Source organism: Callospermophilus lateralis, chromosome 4 (assembly GCF_048772815.1).
Source record: "Callospermophilus lateralis isolate mCalLat2 chromosome 4, mCalLat2.hap1, whole genome shotgun sequence".
Classification (NCBI taxonomy): Eukaryota; Metazoa; Chordata; class Mammalia; order Rodentia; family Sciuridae; genus Callospermophilus; species Callospermophilus lateralis.
In genome coordinates, this window is record NC_135308.1 from 49,583,749 (window position 1) to 49,604,926 (window position 21,178).

At 48.2% G+C, this 21,178-nt stretch overlaps 1 protein-coding gene across 3 annotated transcripts in view; it reads left to right on the forward strand.

Moving 5' to 3' along the window:
* Ank1 (ankyrin 1) overlaps positions 1–21,178 on the forward strand; it is a 98,351-nt gene that overhangs the window by 53,712 nt on the left and 23,461 nt on the right. For 2 of the 3 annotated variants that reach the window (XM_076853809.1, XM_076853810.1), the window contains exons 21-37: positions 56–148; positions 587–659; positions 2,261–2,357; positions 3,416–3,494; positions 5,594–5,691; positions 5,781–6,005; positions 7,193–7,347; positions 7,705–7,916; positions 8,409–8,613; positions 9,007–9,103; positions 9,304–9,532; positions 10,055–10,180; positions 10,305–10,424; positions 11,681–11,759; positions 12,148–12,222; positions 13,965–14,096; positions 15,140–15,286. In XM_076853809.1, coding sequence (XP_076709924.1) covers positions 56–148; positions 587–659; positions 2,261–2,357; positions 3,416–3,494; positions 5,594–5,691; positions 5,781–6,005; positions 7,193–7,347; positions 7,705–7,916; positions 8,409–8,613; positions 9,007–9,103; positions 9,304–9,532; positions 10,055–10,180; positions 10,305–10,424; positions 11,681–11,759; positions 12,148–12,222; positions 13,965–14,096; positions 15,140–15,286 — 2,242 coding nt within the window. Of the gene's footprint in view, positions 1–55; positions 149–586; positions 660–1,421; positions 1,446–2,260; positions 2,358–3,415; positions 3,495–5,593; positions 5,692–5,780; positions 6,006–7,192; positions 7,348–7,704; positions 7,917–8,408; positions 8,614–9,006; positions 9,104–9,303; positions 9,533–10,054; positions 10,181–10,304; positions 10,425–11,680; positions 11,760–12,147; positions 12,223–13,964; positions 14,097–15,139; positions 15,287–21,178 lie in introns of all 3 variants that reach the window. The other variant, XM_076853808.1, reaches the window with a different exon arrangement.

A 21,178-nucleotide genomic window follows, 5' to 3' on the forward strand; every position in this document is an offset into this window, starting at 1 on the left:
CTTCCTCTCTTGCTCCCTTATCTGATCTCACCCTCTTGCTGCCATTTTTTTCTAGAATGGAACCACACCTCTGGCAATAGCCAAGCGTTTGGGCTACATTTCCGTAACAGATGTGCTCAAAGTTGTCACCGACGAAACCAGTGCAGCGGTATGTGTGCTCCTCCCCGCACTGCCCATCCCCACTCCACCCCCCACCACAGCCTGACAGGCAGGGCGCCCTGTGGGTGACTCTCCAAAGCCTCCAGTAGGAAGCACCCTGCCAAAAGGGTAGCCGAGTAGGCTCCATCCTCAGTTGAGCAGGGCTATACTGCCACCTAGTGGCCTGAGGAATTAGAGCTGTGGCCAGACCTAAGGGAGTCACTGTGAGGTGAATCCGGCTTGGGAAGGGATGACGCGGCAAGGTCCCCTGTTATCCTCTCTGGGATGCCACCAGGCCTCAGCTTCCTAGGTCTGGTTTTCTTTTGGGGGAACAAACTTCCCTTATCACCTCCTCTTCTTCCCCTCATGGTGACCAGATCACTGCTGGGCTGGTGAAAGGGTGGTGGTGCTCTGTTTGGGTTGAATTCTCGCCGCCTTCTCCTTTCAGTTAGTCAGTGACAAGCACCGCATGAGTTACCCTGAGACAGTGGATGAGATCCTGGATGTCTCTGAAGATGAAGGTAAAGTCAGGGAGGGGTCGGTGAGCTCTGACCAATGGGAGCAGAGGGGCGCTGAGCACCCTGAGTAGCCACTCAGGAAGCCTCCTGCCCCGGCCAGGAGGCAACGGTCCCCTGCAGCCACCCAGGGTTCTGCAGATGTGCATTGATACTGAGGAGGCCCACTTTTTACAAAGGTTGTCTATTATCAAAACAACTGCTTTCCTATAGTCTTAGGTGGAGGAAAATTGACATCTCAGAGATTAACATTTAAAATTTTGTGAAGCTTCACAAGTACGTGTGTGTTTGCGTATATGATGAATGTGTATCAAATCGAGTGTGATTCTACTCAGCTCAACTCTAGGGCTGTGAGGAACTTTCCTGGTGCTTTGAACAAATAACAAGTGAGTTGTTTAAAATCCATGAGAATGCATTTTAATAAGCTGCTCTTCTGATCACATAGCGGGTCAGGAGGGTTCATGTTCTGTTCATTACTGTGAAGTTACTACATTTCAACTTTATGAACTACCCAGTGCTTTTACTATTATTCCTTCCCCAGATAAGCCTTGTATCCTTGCTTGAGTGTGAGAGAACCCCCATGAAGCAGAATAGTGGGGTTGGACTGGGTTCACTCTGTAGACCCTCCCATCTGTAATTCAGTGGTTGTACAAACCTTGTCAGTTAGACAGCTGGATCTTTCCCTGTGTGCCCCTTAATAGCATGCCTCTTGCTTTACCTGACTTCAATGCTGTCCTTCCTTCACCTTGGCTCTTCTTTGCTTTTCAGGAACCGCTCACATATCTATAATGGGTATGAAACACTTTCTGTTCCATGTGGTCTTTTCTCACCAGAGTGCATTTCATCCTCAGCAACCCAAGTTCCCACTAATCCATTCCTGCTTTCCATCCTCTGGTGGCTCACAGTCCGAGCCCAGAGCTTGACTAAAACAGGACATTTACACCCAGGAATTCCATCCTCAAGGGGGCAACTCCTGCCTGTCCATCTCTGTGTCTGTGCCCATACCACCGTGTTTGTGGTCATCACTGCATGAGCGGTTGTGGTTCCATCCTGTCAGTTTCAGATCACAAGGCCAGGGCACTCACTGCTAAGGATAGTCAATGACATGCAAGGACAAGGACCCTGGCTCCAAGTCCACTTTAAGCAAGAGAAGGAAACAAAGAGGCAGGGTGGGGTGTGGGCAGCTAATTCACCAGTAGCTTGAACTTCTTTGTAATAAAGCTTTAGAAATAATGAAATTTTAGGGACCATGTTATAAACACACACACACACACACACACACACACACACACACACACACAAACCAACCTACAGCCCTTCAAAATAAATGGTCTGATCTGCAGTGGGAAATGACCAGCTAAGGAAGTTCTTTCTGGCTGTGTTGTCTTTCCTACAAAGTCTGGCATAGACTGAGTTAGGAACTGACCACCGCACACTCTACATCAGGGCTGGAGGGAATAAGACTGAGCAGAATCACAGCCACTGGTCCTCTGAAGCATCAGAGACTTCCCTGTGCCCTCAGGAACAAGCATTAAGAGGTGGACAAGGAGAAGCACTTTTTCAGGAGGTCTCCACCCTGTCACTCACTTGAGCTTGTGTTCTTTCAGGGGAAGAACTTGTTGGCTCCAAGGCTGAGAAGCCGGATTCCAGGGACTTGGATGAAGAGAAAGAGCTGTTGGATTTTGTGCCGAAGTTCGACCAAGTGTAAGAAAGGGCTCACTGGAGGGGTCACACCATGCATGGTCAAGGTACAGCCCTGCAGCTCAGAGTAGGATTGCAAATCAAGGAGAAGTCACAAGGACAGGCCCTGGGTGTGCTGCCAGTATAGATGGAAGGCTGGCAGGCCAGGCTGCGGCACCAGCACCTTGACCACCAAGAGCGTACTCAGAGGCCTCCCTCACAGTGCGCTGTCAGTTGGGTCTCTTCACTTCCAGCATCCCCGCCATGCACCTTTCCTCCCCCGATACTCACAGCTTCACAATCACACTCCTTCTCCCTTTCATGCACACTCACCTTCTCCTCAGAGTAATCTTGGAGAAAGGTTCACGTTAGAAACTTGCTAAGCTAATATCAAACACTGACCACATCCCTCTGTTGGTGAGGTATCTTAGAGAAAGCCCACGGAGGTTCTGTATCTACCGGGAACCCATTTCTCAGCCCTCCCTCTGTCTGCTGTGACTTATGCCACCACAGATCCATTTTTCCACAGAGATGTTTTGCAAATAAATCTACAATCAACCAGTTTTTAGAAACACCAGGGTGTTTCCCATGGCTTATACAAAACCAGACAGCAGGACAGTAGGAAGGGAAAGTGTAAAGAAGTTTAATCTGTTGGTGTTTACTAAATACCTGTTAGAAAAAAAATACAGAACTTGGACCCTTATGTAGATTCATTTAGTGGGATCAAAACCCACACCAAGCGCAATTTAGATTGATGTATGAATGAGGTCAGAGTAAGGGTTCTGTTAGCAGGCAAGAGAGAGCTGCAGAAAGGGCAGATGAGTTGGGGCTGGAGGGTCCTTCTGAGAGATATGAAGGGCAGCTAGGCTCTGCAGAGGCACAAGGGAGGAGACAGCTTCAAGTCTGTTCAACCTGTGGAATCATCTTATTGCACATGCAAGGGGGTACTGAGGCTGAGGTGAGGGGGTGGGTTGCTAAGTCATTACAAAGGTACTGAGGTCTTTCACTTAAGTCTCTTGGGAGAGATAGGGGTTGACTTCAAAAGTTCCGCCCTTTGATTTCCCAATGTTCCTGGTACACAGGGTGGAATCTCCAGCCATCCCGAGGATTCCTTGTGTCACACCTGAGACAGTGGTGATCAGATCTGAAGAGCCAGAACAGGTAAGAAGCACCATTTCTCTTGTATTCCCATTTGCAGAGTGAGGATATGACCCCAGGACAATGCTTATTTTGAGATGACCTGGAGGGCAAAAAGAGCTAGCATGGAAAAACTGGTTGTGCTTCCAAAGATCTGTGATTTTTGTGTGCTCTGTGTAGCCCCGTGTTCTTGGCATTCTCATTATCCCAGATGTGAACCCCGTCAGGCTCAGGGAGCTCCAGGGTGTAGGAAACACCATCAGAATAGTCTAATGATGAGTGAGGGTGAGAACTGACACCAGCAGTTCTGGCTCCCAAGACCATGTGAATGGCCAAACCTCTGTGCACATATTCTCTGCATTTGGGGCAGCAGGCAGGGAAGGGAACCTGTGGCAGGTGGAGTGCAGCTTGCACATCTCACAAAGCTCTGGGAGAGTCACAGAATTCTGTGCTCCTCTCACTTTCATAAGAGGGGACAGCTTCCATCTCCTCTTCCTCCAAAGAATCCTGGGAGCCAGAGACACCAATACAGACAGAAAAGACATGCCAGAGAGCGGCTTTGGGTATAGGGTCTTATTCATTTTGGTACCCTGTTTTATGACTTCCGAGATTGCCACCTGAATTTATCCAAAAAAGCACGGATGGGAGGAAGTTTAATTTTATTGGCACTTTTTTTTTTTAAGGACAGGGGGACTTCCTGAGGAGAAATGAAAATAGTGCACTGTTTAAGGTTGGATGTCACTGTCCCAAGGCCTGATAGCTGAGTCAGTCATGGCTGTTAGAATCTAGCTGAAGTTGATTTCTTTCTCTGTTCCCTAAGTGGTGTCTGTCTCACAGCAGCAGCCATAGCCCTGGACCAAAAGTGGTGCATAGGGATAAGCCCGCCACGTGGCTGTTGAGCAGCAGGTTATATATCACAGTGAAGCAACATGAGTATAACTGGGTGGCATTTGAGAGAAATGGTCAAATATGACCCCCAGAACTGCAGTGGCATATTCCCTGGATGCCGCTAAAGATAGCAGTGAGAACCAACTGAGTAGACCTGGGTTCTGTTGTTTCCTGACCACTTCATTCCCTTAAAATCTGTGTGTGTGTGTGTGTGTGTGTGTGGTACTAAGGTTCAGACCCAGGGCCTACCACTGAGCCACACCCCCAGCATTTCTCTTTAACTCTGCTTGAGTCATAACTCATCAGGGGAGGTTTCCTGGATTCCCACTAGGTGCCCTGTCCAGGGCTCTATATACCCTGTAGAGGAGGACCACGAACATCTGCCTCCTAGGAGTCGCTGTCCAGCTGGGAAGAGAGGACTTACACATGTGGGAGCAGGTAGCACAGAGTGCAGGAAGGGTAAACAGTGAAGTGCTTAATGGCGTGCTGTGAATGAGCCCTTCCAGAGTGCGGAGAAGGCAGGCTGGGGTCAACAGGACGGCTCCAGAGAGGAGAAAAGGCAGAAAAATAGGTGATGGGAGCGGGGAAGGTCGGGGGTGAGGATGTTCTGGACCAGGGGGAGGATGAATAAAAGCAGAGTTGAGAATCCATCCAGAGGCCACTGAGGCCAATGCAGACCCTGCTGTTCTCCAGAGTCAGTGTGGTATTCAAGGACCCGTTACAAGGCAGCCAAATGGCCCCTTTGGTTGCAAAGAATGTCCCCCTCCCACAGAAGAAAACAACAGGAAGCCCCAAAGGCTTAGTGTGTTCACTTCCCATACCTCAGGTGCCTACTAGCCAAGTAGGTAGGAGGGGATGGTTGCAGGGTCCAGGGCCAACTCTAGAGGAAAAGCCAGTCTGCCTGGACAGAGCTTCTCCACGGGGGCACTGTGGGAGGGAGCTGTGGGCAGGTGGGCAATGTATGCAGCTGGCAGGGGACCTAGAACCAGACTGAAGAGCGAGGACTCATTCCATCTGTTCCCGCACTCTGCTCCGGGGTCTGGAGCCAAGCTAAGGCCAGCAAGAGGGGAGGAAGCCAGTGCTTCCCTTTAGACCCCAGGAATGCCTTGTCCCCAAGGAGTGAGTAGGTGAGCCTGTGAAAGCAGGTTCTCCATGGCGCCACTCCACAGCTGTTGTGGCCTGGAGCAGTGTTCAGGTGGCTCAGGGGAGACAGGGGGCCCTTTTCTCCTCTTTAGGCATCTAAAGAATATGATGAAGACTCACTCATCCCCAGCAGCCCTGCCACAGAGACCTCAGACAACATCAGCCCAGTGGCCAGCCCCGTCCACACAGGGTGAGTGACACAGGACTCTGGCACCCACTCTGGCCGTGCGGTGGGGGTGGGGGCAAGGGTGCCCAACATGGATCTGCCTGTGCCTCCAGGTTTCTGGTGAGCTTCATGGTCGATGCCCGGGGAGGCTCCATGAGAGGAAGTCGCCACAACGGCCTGAGGGTGGTGATCCCTCCGCGGACCTGTGCAGCACCCACACGTATTACCTGTCGCCTGGTCAAGCCCCAGAAGTTGAGCACGCCACCCCCGCTGGGTGAGGAGGAGGGGCTGGCCAGCAGGATCATCGCGCTGGGGCCCACAGGGGCCCAGTTCCTGAGGTGAGACGCTGCTTTGCAGGACATGTGGGCCACATGTGTCCCTAATCCATTCCCGTCCTGATCACCCCACGGCCACCACCTCAGCAGCAGCCACCTAGAGCAACCCTGCCACAGGGCAGAGCTGTGGGAACTCATGACAGAGAAGCAGAAGCGGGAGCCTCGCCCCCTTGCTTTGATTTTTCTCAGGTACTCTAAGGAGTCCATAGCCCTGGTGGAGCTTCCTACTCTCACATCCTACTGGGACACTAGAGAAGGGAATGGAGATGGGGCTACTTGGGGGACCTCCAGGATTTAATTATGTATGCACTGAAATGGTGGCACTAGAAGGCAGCTCCTGCAGCCTCGTCCCTCAGGACCATAGGATGAATGGACTTCAGGTGCCTATTCCTCACCTTCTCTGAAGCAGGGTCTGCTTGGAGCTTTCTTGTCCCTCATACAACAACATCCAGGGTTGTAATGTTGGGAGAGGTTTGGCCTTCCCGTCTCCATCCACTCTCCTGTCAATCGTCATTTGCAAAGCTTTCTTATTGATTTTCTCTTTAAATATAAGCCAAAAATCCTACCTCTAAAGGAAATATCATTATGGCCATTTAATAGATGAGAATTCAAAGGCTCAGAGACTGTCTAGGGATATCCCATGTTTTTTGTTGTTTGTTGTGGGGATTTTGTTTGGTTGGTTTTGTTTTGTTTTGTTGGTACCAGGGATCAAACTCAGGGGCACTAGACCACTGAGCCACATCCCCAGCCCTTTTTATATTTTATTTAGAGACAAGGTCTCACTGAGTTGCTTAGGGACTCACTGAGACTGGCTTTGAACTCACAATCTCCTTAGCTGCTGGGATTACTGGTGTGTGCCATAATGCCTGGCGTTCACATGGGTTTTCATAATCAGGTCTGAGGGTGAGATCATTTGGCTGAGCCTCAGCCATGCACACAGGCCAGGAGAGTTGCTGTCCCTGCATCTGTGCCTGCCCTACCTGTCACTCCAGACTCATGGGGAGCCTCAGGAGCCTGAGGCAGGTCTAGTCCACTCCAGAGAACTTCCCAGAGGGGGCCTCCACTGTGGCTGCAGAACCCCTTTTTCCTTCTGGGCAGGAGTGAACTGCCCCTTTCCTTCCCCCCGCCCCCGGGCCACCTGTACATGCAGGAAAACAACTTGCCTACCCTCTGCTCTGTCCCTGTCTCAGCCCTGTGATTGTGGAGATTCCCCACTTTGCCTCCCATGGTCGTGGGGACCGTGAGCTTGTGGTTCTGAGGAGTGAAAATGGCTCTCTGTGGAAGGAACACAAGAGCCGCTCTGGAGAAAGCTACCTGCAACAGATCCTCAATGGGATGGATGAAGGTAACAGAGCCCCAGGGATGCCAGATCTCTCACCTTTGGGAGATAAAATTTGAGACTGCACGTTTGGGGTGGGCTATCACGGCTGCCTGGAATTTGGGCAGCAACACAAGATTAGGAATTGGCCCCACGTAGTCAAGCTCTGGGTCCCCAGGTCATGGGAGTGGTGCCCTGCTTGTAGCCACACCTCTTCTGCTGGGCCTCTGGGCCTGGGCGCTTCTCCCTCCAGGACACCTCTCTGCCTGTCATAGGGAGGGTGTGCGCCCTGTGTCCTGGAGATAAGGAGGCTCAGGCCACGGGTTAATGGCTGATCTTGAGCTCAGTGTGACAAGCTGGTGGCCCTGGGCTGTATAATTCCAGAGCTGGGGAGCCTGGAGGAGCTGGAGAAGAAGAGGGTCTGCCGCATCATCACCACGGACTTCCCCTTGTACTTCGTGATCATGTCGCGGCTCTGCCAGGACTATGACACCATTGGCCCTGAAGGGGGCTCTCTGAAGAGCAAGCTGGTGCCCCTGGTGCAGGCAACGTTCCCAGCAAATGCTGTCACCAAGAAAGTGAAGCTGGCTCTGCAGGTGATGATACAGGCCCTCCTGGACAGGTCCTGGAGGGTGGAAGGAGTGCAAGGCCCTGGGAAAACCACTTTCTTCCCTGGGACATCCCACGCTTTGGGCCAATACCATTAGAATTAGGTTTTTGACCTAAAAGCTTAGAAAGTTGGGCGGGAGGGATGAGGCAGACACAGCCTGTCAAGTCGCAGAAAGTCCCACATCACACATTAAACTGCAAGGCCGCCTATGCTCAGCAGGAGAGAGTTCCTGCAAAGATGTGCCATCTCTGGGAAGGAGGGGCAGAAGGAAAAAGGGTTCAGAAAGGAGAGCTAATCAGTGACATCAGAGCTGGGACAGGCCCTGTGCTCAGAAAAATGAAGATGGTGGTCCAGCAGCGGTGGGCAACCTCTCTCACCAGGAGTCTTTGCCCTATGCATAGAGGGCACCATGCCGTCTCCCGTCATACCTGCCCCTCTCCTGCCTGGGGCTGAGTATCTTGCCTTTGGCACTTCACAGGCCCAGCCTGTCCCAGACGAGCTAGTCACCAAGCTCCTGGGCAACCAGGCCACCTTCAGCCCCATTGTCACGGTGGAGCCAAGACGCCGCAAGTTCCATCGTCCCATTGGGCTTCGGATCCCACTCCCTCCTTCTTGGACTGACAACCCAAGGGACAGTGGGGAGGGAGACACCACCAGCCTGCGCCTGCTCTGCAGCGTCATTGGTGAGAGGTTCCCCTTTGCCCCTGTCTAGCAGCACTAGCTCCTTCTGAAACACACTGGAAGGGAGAGGGAGATGGGAGAATGCAAAGCCAGCAACTGCGGTGGTGGGTTTTGTTGACTTTTCCTGGGGAAGGTGTGCTCTTCCAAAACTTGGGTGGGATGAGGCATCTGAATTAAAGTCTATTGCCCAGTGGAAGTGCCCTCTGAGCCCTAGGAGATGCGGGTTCTGCAGGTCACAAGGAAAAGGGGCAGAGTGTGAGAAAATAGGTGTGCTCAATGCTGCAGACCAAGCAAGTGTCACCCCGAAGTCCACCTCTGCCCTCGCACACTAGGACCTTAGCACCATGTTCACATCCAAAAGAGTGTCCCCAGCCCCACTTCTGCTGGTGTTGCAGGCGGAACTGACCAAGCCCAGTGGGAAGACATAACGGGAACAACCAAGCTCGTGTATGCCAACGAGTGTGCCAACTTTACCACCAATGTCTCTGCCAGGTGAGACGAGGCCCAGCCCAGCGTCTCAGGCTTGATCTTGAGGTTCTTTCATTACCCCTCCACACAGAAGCGCCCCCAACCGCCAGACGTGGCAGAGTTACCACTGTGTGGCTTGCAGGTTGTGCCTGACCAGATGGAGATGGAGCTTTGTTTTCCTCAGGCATTGAGGAAGGCAGTCATGACTTGCCCTCTCTTTTAAGGTTTTGGCTGTCGGACTGTCCTCGGACTGCTGAGGCCGTGAACTTTGCCACTCTGTTATACAAAGAGCTTACCGCAGTGCCCTACATGGCCAAGTTTGTCATCTTTGCCAAAATGAATGACCCCCGGGAAGGGCGGCTGCGTTGCTACTGCATGACAGACGACAAAGTGGACAAGACCCTGGAGCAGCATGAGAACTTTGTGGAGGTGGCCCGGAGCAGGGACATAGAGGTATGCCTGGGTCCTCGAAGGCCTCTAACTCTTCTCATAAGAAGATAAAGCTCTGGAGCCAGGGCAACTCTCAAATGGGTTCAAATGAGAATGGCAGGTGAGAGTATTATGTATACAGAAAGGATTATTATCATAGGTGAAATTAAAATATAGCAAGGTTTTTCTGGCACTTCTCATGAGCTCAACACCTTTGGACAGGTAGAAAAACAGACCCAGGATTTTTTCAGAAACTGTATTGTGATGTCCTAGTTCTGGAATGTTCTACATCAATTGCCTAGGGGCATAAGAAAATTCCTACAGAGTGTAAAATCTTTTGGGGCAAGGAAGCATGACTCATTCATCAGAACCTTATAAATAAAGCCTTTTCCAAAACGAACAGTGGTGTTTCTCAGAACACACTCCTGTGTGGCCTGCTGTCCCCCTGTGTATCCACCTGGGTGGGGTGAGAAAGACCAGAGCGTCAAGGCAGGACATTTGAGCATTTCTACCTGACAAGCTGTATTTGCTTTTCCTTTCCTACAGGTTTTGGAAGGAATGCCCCTTTTCGCAGAACTTTCTGGAAACCTGGTACCTGTAAAGAAAGCTGCCCAACAGCGGAGCTTCCACTTCCAGTCATTTCGGGAGAACCGTTTGGCCATACCTGTAAAGGTGCTGGCCTCCTCTTGCTGGCCTCTCCTCTGGATCTAGAAAGCTGGGAGGTGAAAAATCTCTAAACCAGCCACCTGGTGGCCACCAAAGGGCCTGCTGAATCTTCTTTTATGTTTGAACTTAGGTGAGGGACAGCAGTCGAGAACCAGGAGGGTTCTTGTCATTTCTGCGCAAGGCGATGAAATATGAGGACACCCAGCACATCCTCTGCCACTTGAACATCACCATGCCCCCGTGTACCAAGGTGAGCCACTACCTGGGGAGGACCTTTAGCCAAAGACGGGTTACCCTAAGGAAGTTCCCGAACAGACCCCAGGATAAACACTTCCTTAGGGCTTCTTCCTATTGAAACGCAGCCTTTGAATTCCCTGAGGCACACATGGGCCCTTTACTCTCCTCTGGACATTTGTTCTATGACCTGGCAGGGGAAGCATGCCCTCTGGCTCTCTCTGCAAAGCTCAGTCCAGCTCTGGTCATGTGACATGAGGAACAAATGTGTCAGATGGCGATAGGATTATTCACTTTGTGAGCCCTGAGCCCTCTGGGATATGAAGGTCAAGTGTCCTCCTCAACTTCCCTTTCTGCGGCTTCTGAGGTTTTGAAATGCATTTTGAATTAGATGTTCAAGGTTACCCAGCCACTGGACATCTGTTCTCCAGCCTCTTTTTCATTTACTCACTTATCTTCCCCAGGGTGCTAGGCCCTCAAAGAAGGGGATCCTGGTGTCCTCAGCCACTGCAAACACCCAGGGTTTTGAGCTCAACAAAGTAGTCTTCAGCAAGTATGTTCATTTATCCATATCTGTCAGAGCACCACGGTCACCACCTATGCTAGGGACTTCGGAGTGATCATGTCCTCAGAATGTCTTGTTCCTCGTTGCTGTTGTTTGGTGTTGTTTTCATCATTAGCCTTCCATGCTAAACTAGAAAGAAGCAAGGTCCCATTCATATGTCCATGAATCCATTTCTCTTTTCTTTCTGGGGATGAGGGTAAACCAATACCTCTCTCTCCAGAGAGAATTCCTACATCTTTAAGCAAACAAGTTCTTATTGTTAAGCCTGAAGCCAGTGTCAGAAGCTGATCTGTTGAACCTAAAGGAATCCAAAAAGAAAAACTGAGTTTTAAGGTCAAACTTCGGTTCCATGGCCCATAAGCTGGGTGCCTTGGGAAAACTGCTTAACCTCTCTATGCCTCAGTTTTCTCATCGGTGAAATGGGGTTAGTAATAATACCTATCTCATAGGTGTTTGTGGTTGGTGTGAGCATTAAATATAGCCTTGTGCATGACAAGGGCTACATAAGTTTGCCATTATTCCTAATAAAGTATTCAAGTTTCATCAACTTCTTTTACTCGCACCTCTTCCGTCTACTCTGTTGAGCCTCTAACGGAATGGAGCTACTTACTCCTGCCAGGACCACAGCCTCAAGGCTCAAGTCACCTCCTCTGAGAAGGGGGTATACCCAAAACCCAAAGCATCCTTTCTTTGACTTTCTTCTGCAGGGGAGCGGAGCAGAAGATAGGCGAAGGACCTTGACGCCCCTGTCCCTGAGATACAGCATTCTCAGTGAATCAACACCAGGTATCAACCTCTTTGTGATGATGTATTTTTGCTCCCCCTAACTATTTTTTTTTTTCAGTACTGGCAATTGAGTGGTACTGAGTAACATCCCAGCCCAAAATTTTTTTACTTTTTTAAATTTTGAAGCAAGGTCTCACTAAGATCCTCCTGCCTTGGCCTCCCAAGTAGCCAGGATTACAGGCACACACCATTGTGTCTGGCTGCTTGTGACGCCTCTACCCTCCATGCTGCTTCCTCAGCCTGTTCTGCCAACATCATGCAGAGCCTTTGACGGGTGTATACGGAGGTTCACAGTGGGACCTGGGCATCCATCAGAGACTGTATACACATGCCTGTCAGTTCTGTGTCCTGCTTAGGCTGCTAAATAAAATCTAATGCATCTCTTTAGGTTTTCTCAGTGGGACAGACCGAGCAGATATGAAGATGGCTATTATATCAGAACACCTCGGCCTCAGCTGGGCAGGTGAGTTGGGAAATTGGGGGCAGAAGAGGACTTTGTCTCACCCCTACATCCCCTTCTCTTTACTGAGCAATAGATAAAGCATTTTCAACCCTGGTCTCCATTACCCATTGTGAATCTGATTTGGGTATCTGGGTAGATTCCTTTGCCAAGCCATACCACTGAGTTCCATTGAAAAGCAGGGTGCTCTCTTCCTCCTCCCTTTCTGTCTGGTTTTCCTTTGAAAAAAAGAAGCAACTCTTGACTTTACATGATCTCATCATGGGGCTGGGATTGTAGCTAAATGGTAGAGCACTTGCCTAGCATGTGTGAGGCACTGGATTGGATCCTCAGCATCACATAAAGATAAATAAATAAAAATAAAGGTATTGTGTCCATCCACAACTAAAAAGAAAGTATTTTTTTAAAATCTCACAATGTATCTAGTTCACCTTACTTTATAGATGGGAAAACCGGGATCCAGTTCAATAGAGCTGTGTAATTAGCTAGTGACAGAACCCAGAAAAATCAAATAAACAAAAGAAATGCACAAACAAAACATCCCCCAAAGGCCTGTGCATGGCCTCCTCCACATGATGCATGGCCTTTCCTTTGAGGCCAGCTCAGCTGAGGGAGGTCGGGGGAGGCCCCTAGTCTCAGCAGGTCTCATTGACAATTGGCCATAGCTTCAACCTGCCAACAGCAGTGACAGATCTGATTTGAAGGGAGGAAGGTGGACAAAAGAAGTCAACCCTCAAACTGTGTTTTATACAGCCATAGGCCTATAATCTGATTCTCCCTCCCCACCACTTTTTAAAAACTTTTATGTGAATGGACTCCTAGACTCCCTCCCTCACCTTACATGCCTACACAGTGCTTTAGACAAACCCAGAGCCTCAGCAATAACTTGGTGAAAGGCAGTGTCATGGGAACTCAGAAGTTCAGGGACTGCTCATTCTTTAAGTCACACTCCTGCTGCTTTGAGCATGTGTGTATGTATGTGTGTCCATGTTTTTCCATGCATTTGCACATATGTGTGTGTGACATGTCTTGTGTGCAAGCATATGTATATTGCACTGTGCCCATGTGTGTATAAGTGTGTGCATTAATGAGTGCACCTGTATGCATACGTGTGTGAGTGTGTTGTGTACATGTGTTCTGATTTACATTATTACTCTTCCTATGATCTTCCTCATCTTTGAAATCAGACTCTGAGGCACTTTTCCCTCATAAATACTATGAGTGATAATAGTAAAAATAATCAGAGGGTGGGGGAGCTACAATTCTGCATCACTGCTATGCATTTAGATGAAAACTTCTATTTTCATTATAAACATAAGTAATACCTTTTCCCAAAGACATGTAACTCCAGAATTGCCTTTCTGCCACCATTGGACCCAGAAGGAAAGTGGGCGGCCTCCCAGTTTGGCCAGGCAGTACTGCGGTAGGGCCAGCAGCCTCAGCTCCCTCTTGGTTCCAAAACTAACTTGTCTTGTGTGCCCAGAGAAGCTGCTAACCTTGCTAAGAGGCTCATTCTCATCATCTCGTATTTGAAGTCCTGAAAGGCAGGGCATTGTTCATTTACTTGCTTGATCATTCTTTCAACACCTGTTTCCAGAGCACCCCTCTCCTGCCCTGTTTTCTAGTCATACAAAGCTGTAGATTCCTGTGTGTCAACCAGGTCCCTGGTGAAGAGAAACAACCAATCTAAAGGGAAAGTGCTCTGACTCCCTGTGCTCACATCTGCTCTTGGTGTTTGCTTGCAGAGTTGGCCCGAGAGCTGCAGTTCAGTGTGGAGGACATCAACAGGATCCGTGTAGAAAACCCTAACTCCTTGTTGGAGCAGAGCACAGCCTTATTGAACCTCTGGATCGTCCGTGAAGGCGAAAACGCAAAAAGTCAGTATCCCAAGCTGAGGAGGCCTCCATCCACAGACTTGCTAGGACCTACTTCTTGCCCAAGTAGCTCTTCCTTCCAATTCCACCCCTAATGCTGGTCCTTGTGATCTCTGTCTTTCTGCCTCTCTGTCTCTGTCTCTCTGTCTCTCTCTGTCTCTCTCTCTCTCTCTCTCTCTCTCTCTCACACACACACACACACATACATACACACGTACACACACACTCAACACACCACTCACAGCAAAAGGTCTTCCAGGCAATCCTGCTAGAGCACATTGCCAGTGAATCTTGGCCTCAGTCTTTCTCCTACCCTGATAAAAGAGAAAAATTTCCCCAGGACCCCTGATGACAGCGTATATGTCGACTCATCTTCAGTCTTCCTGTTGGCCTTCTCATCCAAATGAGTGTTGGCTTAGAGCAGAGTGTGGGTGGGCCAAATCCCAGAAGGAGCAGTTCTGTCCCCAGACACATCTTTGTCCAACCTGGAGGGAAGATTTGACTCACTCTTTTCAGAGTATCCTCAACCAAATTCCTGTCCTCAACAACACTAAGAGAAATTTGAATGTTTCCATTTGCATCTCAAATCAACAGGCAAGAACTCAAAATTTCAAAAGGACAGAATCCAATCATTCGTACCCTCATTTTCTTGTTGTACTCCTCTTAGATTACAAAACACCAGTCTTTGTATGCTTTGCTGAAGAGTTGGAGGTGTAGTTCAGTGGCAGAACATCTGCCTAGCATTCATGAGGTTGTCACTAGCCCTGCAAAAAAAAAAAAAAAAAAAAAGGATGTGATGGGCACTGGGCACTGCTAGTTTTTGGAAAAGATCTATTGTAGCATTAAAATAAAAAAAAAGAAAAAGAAACATTTTGGGTTGATTCTGACAAAAGAAGGGTCCCTCCACCTTCTGAAAAAAAAATGATCATCTCCCTTCTCCTATCATCCTCCTGGCCCAGTTTTCAGGCCTGCAAAACAATCCCTGGCTGCTCTAGAATCATTAGAATTTGCTCCTCAGGCGCCTTTACTCTTCTTTCTTATGACAGTGGAGAATCTGTACACAGCTTTGCGGAACATTGACCGCAGTGAGATAGTGAACATGTTGGAGGGCTCAGGCAGACAGAGCCGCAATCTGAAGCCAGACCGCCGGCACGCGGACCGGGACTACTCGTTGTCACCCTCCCAGATGAATGGTGAGTTTCCTCTGGTATGAGGCAGCGGCTGGCCTGGACCTTCCAGGCACCAGCTCTCAAGGCCCCTTCCCAGGACTCTTTTCCCTCCAAACCATTCCCCCCCCCCCCTGGGGAGAACAGAGACAAGCGAGAGAGACAGGTGGCATACACTTGTGCAGGTGGGCATACCCCCCCATGCCACCTGCCTCTGTAACCACATGTGGGGTGTCTCCCAGGCCTCACCACTAGCACAGAGGTCCCAGCAAGGCTGGATGTGGTGGGAAAGAGCTTGAGTCTGGGAAGCACCTGGTTATACCCTTGCTCCACAGTCCATGAACTTTCTGTGTCACTCGTCACAAGGCATGGGCTCTCTCTGGGATATTGGTGTCCCTATTTTAGAACGTTCTGTGGTTGGAAAGCAAAGGTTCTGGTTCGAGGCCCAGTGTGCATTAGCTGGATGTTGTTTAAGAAATCCCACTGTGGCCACATGGGGAGGCTAAGTGGTTTCCTTTAGTTTGAGTCCTATCTCTTTCCTTAACTCTTTCTTTTCTGTTTTCCTCATTCCATCTGTTTCCCTTCACTCAATTTGGTGTGGTTCAACATGGCAGGGAGCCCTAGTGAGATCTAGCCCAAGGAGAGGCAGCCCTGGAGGTCCAGCCTTTGCCCCAGGACCCCGCAGCTGCTTCTTTTTGAAGCAGCAGTGAAAATAGCCACCAGCACAGCTCCAAGGCACAGAGCCTGGGGGCTCCCATGCCTTCCTTTCACCTGCCCTCTGTAGCCAGTGGGCAACGAATAGAAGAGCCACTTCAACCTCAGCCCTGTGTGGTGTGTTTCAGGAGGCCTGGGTTCTGTCCCATCCTTCCTGCCAACTCCCTGTGTGGCCAAGCTGTCTCCTTGCCTTTAAAACCAGATGGGTTAGATCCCTAAGATTCTTTACAGAACTTGAAAACATTTTTAGCTCTATGAAATATCTTCTTCCAGTATCAGATATGTCACCCTGTGCAGCTGTATGGCAATGTTAATGCTCCCTAAGATCCTAGTTTTAAGGGCAAAAAAAATGATCATGCTGGCAGTGATGGCCAGAGAGTTTGGGCTGAGCCGAACCCAGGGCCTTCTTCTGCCAGGCAGAGCCTGTGCATGCCAAGCCCTTCCCCATTCTCTCTCCATGTTCTGTGTCTGTGAAACATGCCATCTAGGGCCACCAGGTGTAGAGTTCATCTTCTATTGATCATGTCCTGACACCTTTCTCTTCTACCTCTGACCTCATCCTAACCTCTGGTTCACTCATTCTCTCGCACTTCCTGTCTCCACTGTCTCCACCTGGGCCAGGTGTATGAGAGCCGTCAACCTCCAGAGATGCATGTCACAAAGGACTCCCAGTGCCCACCCCCACGCGTCTCATGGCTGTCTCTCTGGACATACTGTGTGTGCGTGTGTGCATGGCGTGTTGTCTGTGATGCATCATAGTGGCTGCCAACTGTGTGTGCTCCACTCACTCTTCAGATGCTCCAAGACAATGGTCCACACCTACAGGGATTTCGACTAGCCCCCACAGCAGTAGACTCAGCCAGAATATTGCAGGGCCTCCCAAGTAGGTCAGCTCTCTTCCACAAAGAGATAAATAGAGAGTAATTGAGAAATCTTGCAAATTTCAGAAAATCCAAGTGACAAGGTACTGGTCCCTGAGTGGGCTTCTTAATATCCCTTGTGCTATTTTACTTTAGTCAAGTCAAATCTGCAAGAGTTTGGTTTTTCTGTGCCCTAGTTAATTACTTAAAGGATCAATGGAACATTAGAATTCCATGAGTCTGAATAAGGAAAGTCTCCATTGGCCACAAGACTCAGGCCTAGAGACCTCAGTGCCCAAGCAGCATTGTGTGGCCTGGGTCTCTGCACGTCCTGTGTCTGGTGGAAGGAGCTCTATTGCAGTTATTCAGCCCATTTGGCTAATATTTTTCAAGCATCAACTACATGCCAGGCCTTGTTCCAGGCAGGGGAGATAAATCAATTCTTGAATAGACAAGTAAAAAAACCTCTACCTTCATGAAATCCACAGTCTTCCGTCGGGAGAACCAAATGATGTCATAACGTGAGGGAATTATGTCATACAGAAGTATCAGGAGAGAAAGAGAAAGACAGAGGACAGGCATGAGGCTGAGGGGCAGCAGGGGAGCAGCCCTGGAGACTACCATCAGGACACTGGATTTTGTCCAGTGGGTTTGAAGCAAAAGAGTGACATGATCTAACAACATTTTTAAAGGATTGCTTTTCCTGCTATGTTGATTTTAAATGGTCACAAATCAAAGCTTCTGTGCTTCTGGGCTCCCCTGAGTGCCTCACAGCCCCTCTGTCCCCACTGCTCCAGCAGGTGTCCTGACAGGCCTGGGCTCTCTGCCCTGCATGGGCCCTCCCCTCAGCCCAAGCTCATAAACAGATGCCTGGCATGGTCCATTCCACCTTCTAGGCACAAGAATTGGCTTCTATATGTTTTTCCTACCCTTGTCCCAGGAAGGCTCTTCCCACCTGGGTGCCCTTCTGGTCTGGAAAAGATAAAGCAAGTGGGATCAAAGGTACAGGGTGCAGAAGCAGCACCCTTCTGCATGGTCTCTGGCTCTCTCCCAGGCAGGACCATGTGACAGCTTGTTCTGGTACCAGCCCAGCTCTGTGTACTAATGGTCACTACCATCACCTTGACACCTTATTTCTCTACTTGTCTGAGCCTCCTTCGGAAGCCATAGGAACTCAGGGCAGCAATGGGTTGCATGTATTCCTGTGAGTCTGAGAACATCAGGTGAATCAGGAAAGCAGGAAACCCACTGAGGAGAAATCCCCCTGGCCTAGTGACTCTGCCAGCCATATACACCTGCATTGGCTGGAGGAGGAGTCAAAAGGCTAGTTAATTTCTTCTACAGAGGAAGGAGCTACCCCAGGCCCATGGACTAGACATGGGTAAAAATTACCTATTAAAAAATAAATAACATGCTCCTGAAAATCAGATTTATATGAAAGGGAAAAAATGGGGCAATTCACACCCATGTCAACTCCTTTTGATTTGATGAATTGGACAACTATTAATATCTACTTGAAAATAAAATACGTTTTATGAATAACAACTCTTAACATGACTAGAGAAGTGTGGCCCCTGTCTGAGGCCAGGTTGCCTGTTAATAGAGTTTGCTATTAACACTAAACTAACAAGATAATTATTACATCTAAGTTAGAGAGACCAGGATAATGATTTGAGAGAAGTCACCCGACCATACTCTGCCCTAAGCAATATGTATGGTGGCCTTTTACCTGGGGTCACCAACATTTAACCCCAAATGAGAAGCCTTTAGACTGAGAGATGGACTGGTGACCCAAGTGAGTTAGGGCTACAAGAGAATCCTAGGGAGACAGACATTTCTAAAACTCAAGACAGACATTTCTACTCAGATGGTAGTCAGATCCACCCTGACCTTGTGAGGTGTTCCTCACAGGAAATGCATGGGGCCATACTGAACATCACTCCAACCTGACAGTCATGCCCACGAGCCTCAAATCTAAGTCTGTGTAGGTGGATGGGGTCCTGTGGAAACAGAGGGAGAACCAGGCATACACCTTAAGACTGGTCACGGGGGAGAGAAGCTCTGGGGTGCTGGCAAGCAGGGATTCCTGGCAGAGGCTGCATGTGCTCTCCTCACTCACATATTTTCATTTGGTGAAATTCCATTTAAGTGAATGTTATAAAAGTTTCAAGGTGGAAAATTCACAAAAGGTACCCAAGAAGAGCCTCCAGTGTTCTGTGGCCAGCAAAGCTACATTCTCCTCCTTCTTCCTGAGTTTTTCTGACATTCCTGGGAGTGACAAGATGCCATCTGGCAGTATCTGAGGTGCTGTTTACACTTCTTGCCAAGATGGAATAACAGGAACTGGGCGTACCCTCCTTCTTAAAGCCACAAAAATAAATGTAGGCAACCATCATTTTCAAGGCATTGGATACCAGGCAGCCAAGGACAGAGACTCATGAGGCATAGGAAGTAAATAAGGTGAGTCCTCCAATTGCCTTGAAAGGGTTTCCGGGGAAAACCGGGAGACTCCCTGAGCTGAGATGCCCCTAAGATCAGGGAGACCACAGCAACAAGAACTCCCAAGACAGAGGCCTAGAGTGGTATACTAGCTACCCAGGTAGAAAACTCTGGCGATCTGCACAAAGTCCCCCAAAAGTTTCATTTGAGTATTAACCAGCTGTTCTGTGCAGTCAAACTGATAATTCACAGACATTGGTAGGGAGCCAAGAAACACTGCCTCAGAAATGGGGAATAATTAAACCATAGTTGAAAAAATCTCCACCTAATAAATTCTTTGGTGCTAGTGATAGAACCCCGGGCCTCAAGAGTGCTAGGCAAGTGCTCTGCCTCTGAGCTGCATCCCTAGCCCCCATCTAATAAATCTTGAAAGAAAACACAAAAGGTTCAAACTGCTTCCAATTAACTGCATAACAAAACAAAGCTCAAGAATATTTATATGACTAGAAAAAGATCCATCTCCCAAAAAGGTAAAATTCATAATGTCTGGCATCCAATTAAAGATTATCAGAAATATAAAGAGGCAGGAAAACAATCCATAATGAGGAGAAAAAGCAATCAATTGAAACTGACCCAGAACTGATAGATGTTAAAATGAGCAGAGAAGGATGCTAAATATTTATTATAATGGAAATTCACAAAAAAAACAGAAGAGACACCAAGGATATTTTTAAAAGACACAAACTGTCCTTCTCGAGATAAAACTAGAATGTATGAAAGCTATGCTGGATAGGATTCGGCCCTAGACCTTGCAGAAGAAAAGATAAGTGAACTTCACAACATAGCGACAGAAACTCTCCAAAATGAAATACATAAAGAAAAGGAATTTTTAAAAATGCATCAGTGAGTTATGGGGCAATTTCAAGAGACCCAAGATATTAGAGTTCCCAACAGTGAAGAAAAGAGGAAGAGTATTCATGGCTGAAATTTTTCCAAATTTGATGAAAATGATACATAGATTCAAGCAGTATAATGAAACCCATGCACAAGAAACATGCAGGCAACTGAGAAACATGCAGGCACTGTTAATTTACAGTGTGTAAATAAATAAACCCATGCACAAGAAACATGCAGGCACTGTTTATTTACAGTGTGTCTTAATACTGAGACACACTGTAAATAAACTAGTCAAAGCCAATGATAAAGAGAAAGCCTTAAGAACAGAGAATGAAAGGTGTTTTGGTACAGGAAGCAAAAATAAGGATGACAGCAGATGTCTTACTGGAAACAATACAAACAAAAAGATGGTGGATTCAAAATAGACCACATATTTAAAGAAGAAAAGATTAGTTCTGGAGGTGATAGGTAGCAGAGTATTTGCCTAGTATGTGCAAAACCCTGGTTTCGATCCCCAGCAACACACACACATACACACACACACACACACACACGGAGAAGGAAATAGCCTTGACTTCTATACCCAGCAAAAGTAACTTTCAAAATGAAGGTAAACACTTTTCTAGACATTAAAAAAAACGAAATAGTTGATCACAAGGAGATCTATGCTATGTTTTTTTTTTTTTTAAAAAAAAAGTCCTTCAGGCCAAAGGAAAATGATATCAGACAGAAATATTGATTACATGAAGAAATGAACAGGTCCCAAAAATGTTAACTGCAAGGATAAATACATAAGGTTTATTTTCCCATTATTTAAATCTCTAAAAATAACCCACTGAACAAAAAAATAACAAAAGCACAACACTGGGTTTATAACACATGTAAAAGCCAAATGTCAAAAACAGTAACACAAAAGTCAGGACAGGAAAACTGAAAGGTACTCTGATAAAGTTCTTATGCTGTATTCCAACTGTTTTACTATCACTCCAGGCAGACTGTGATGTATTTA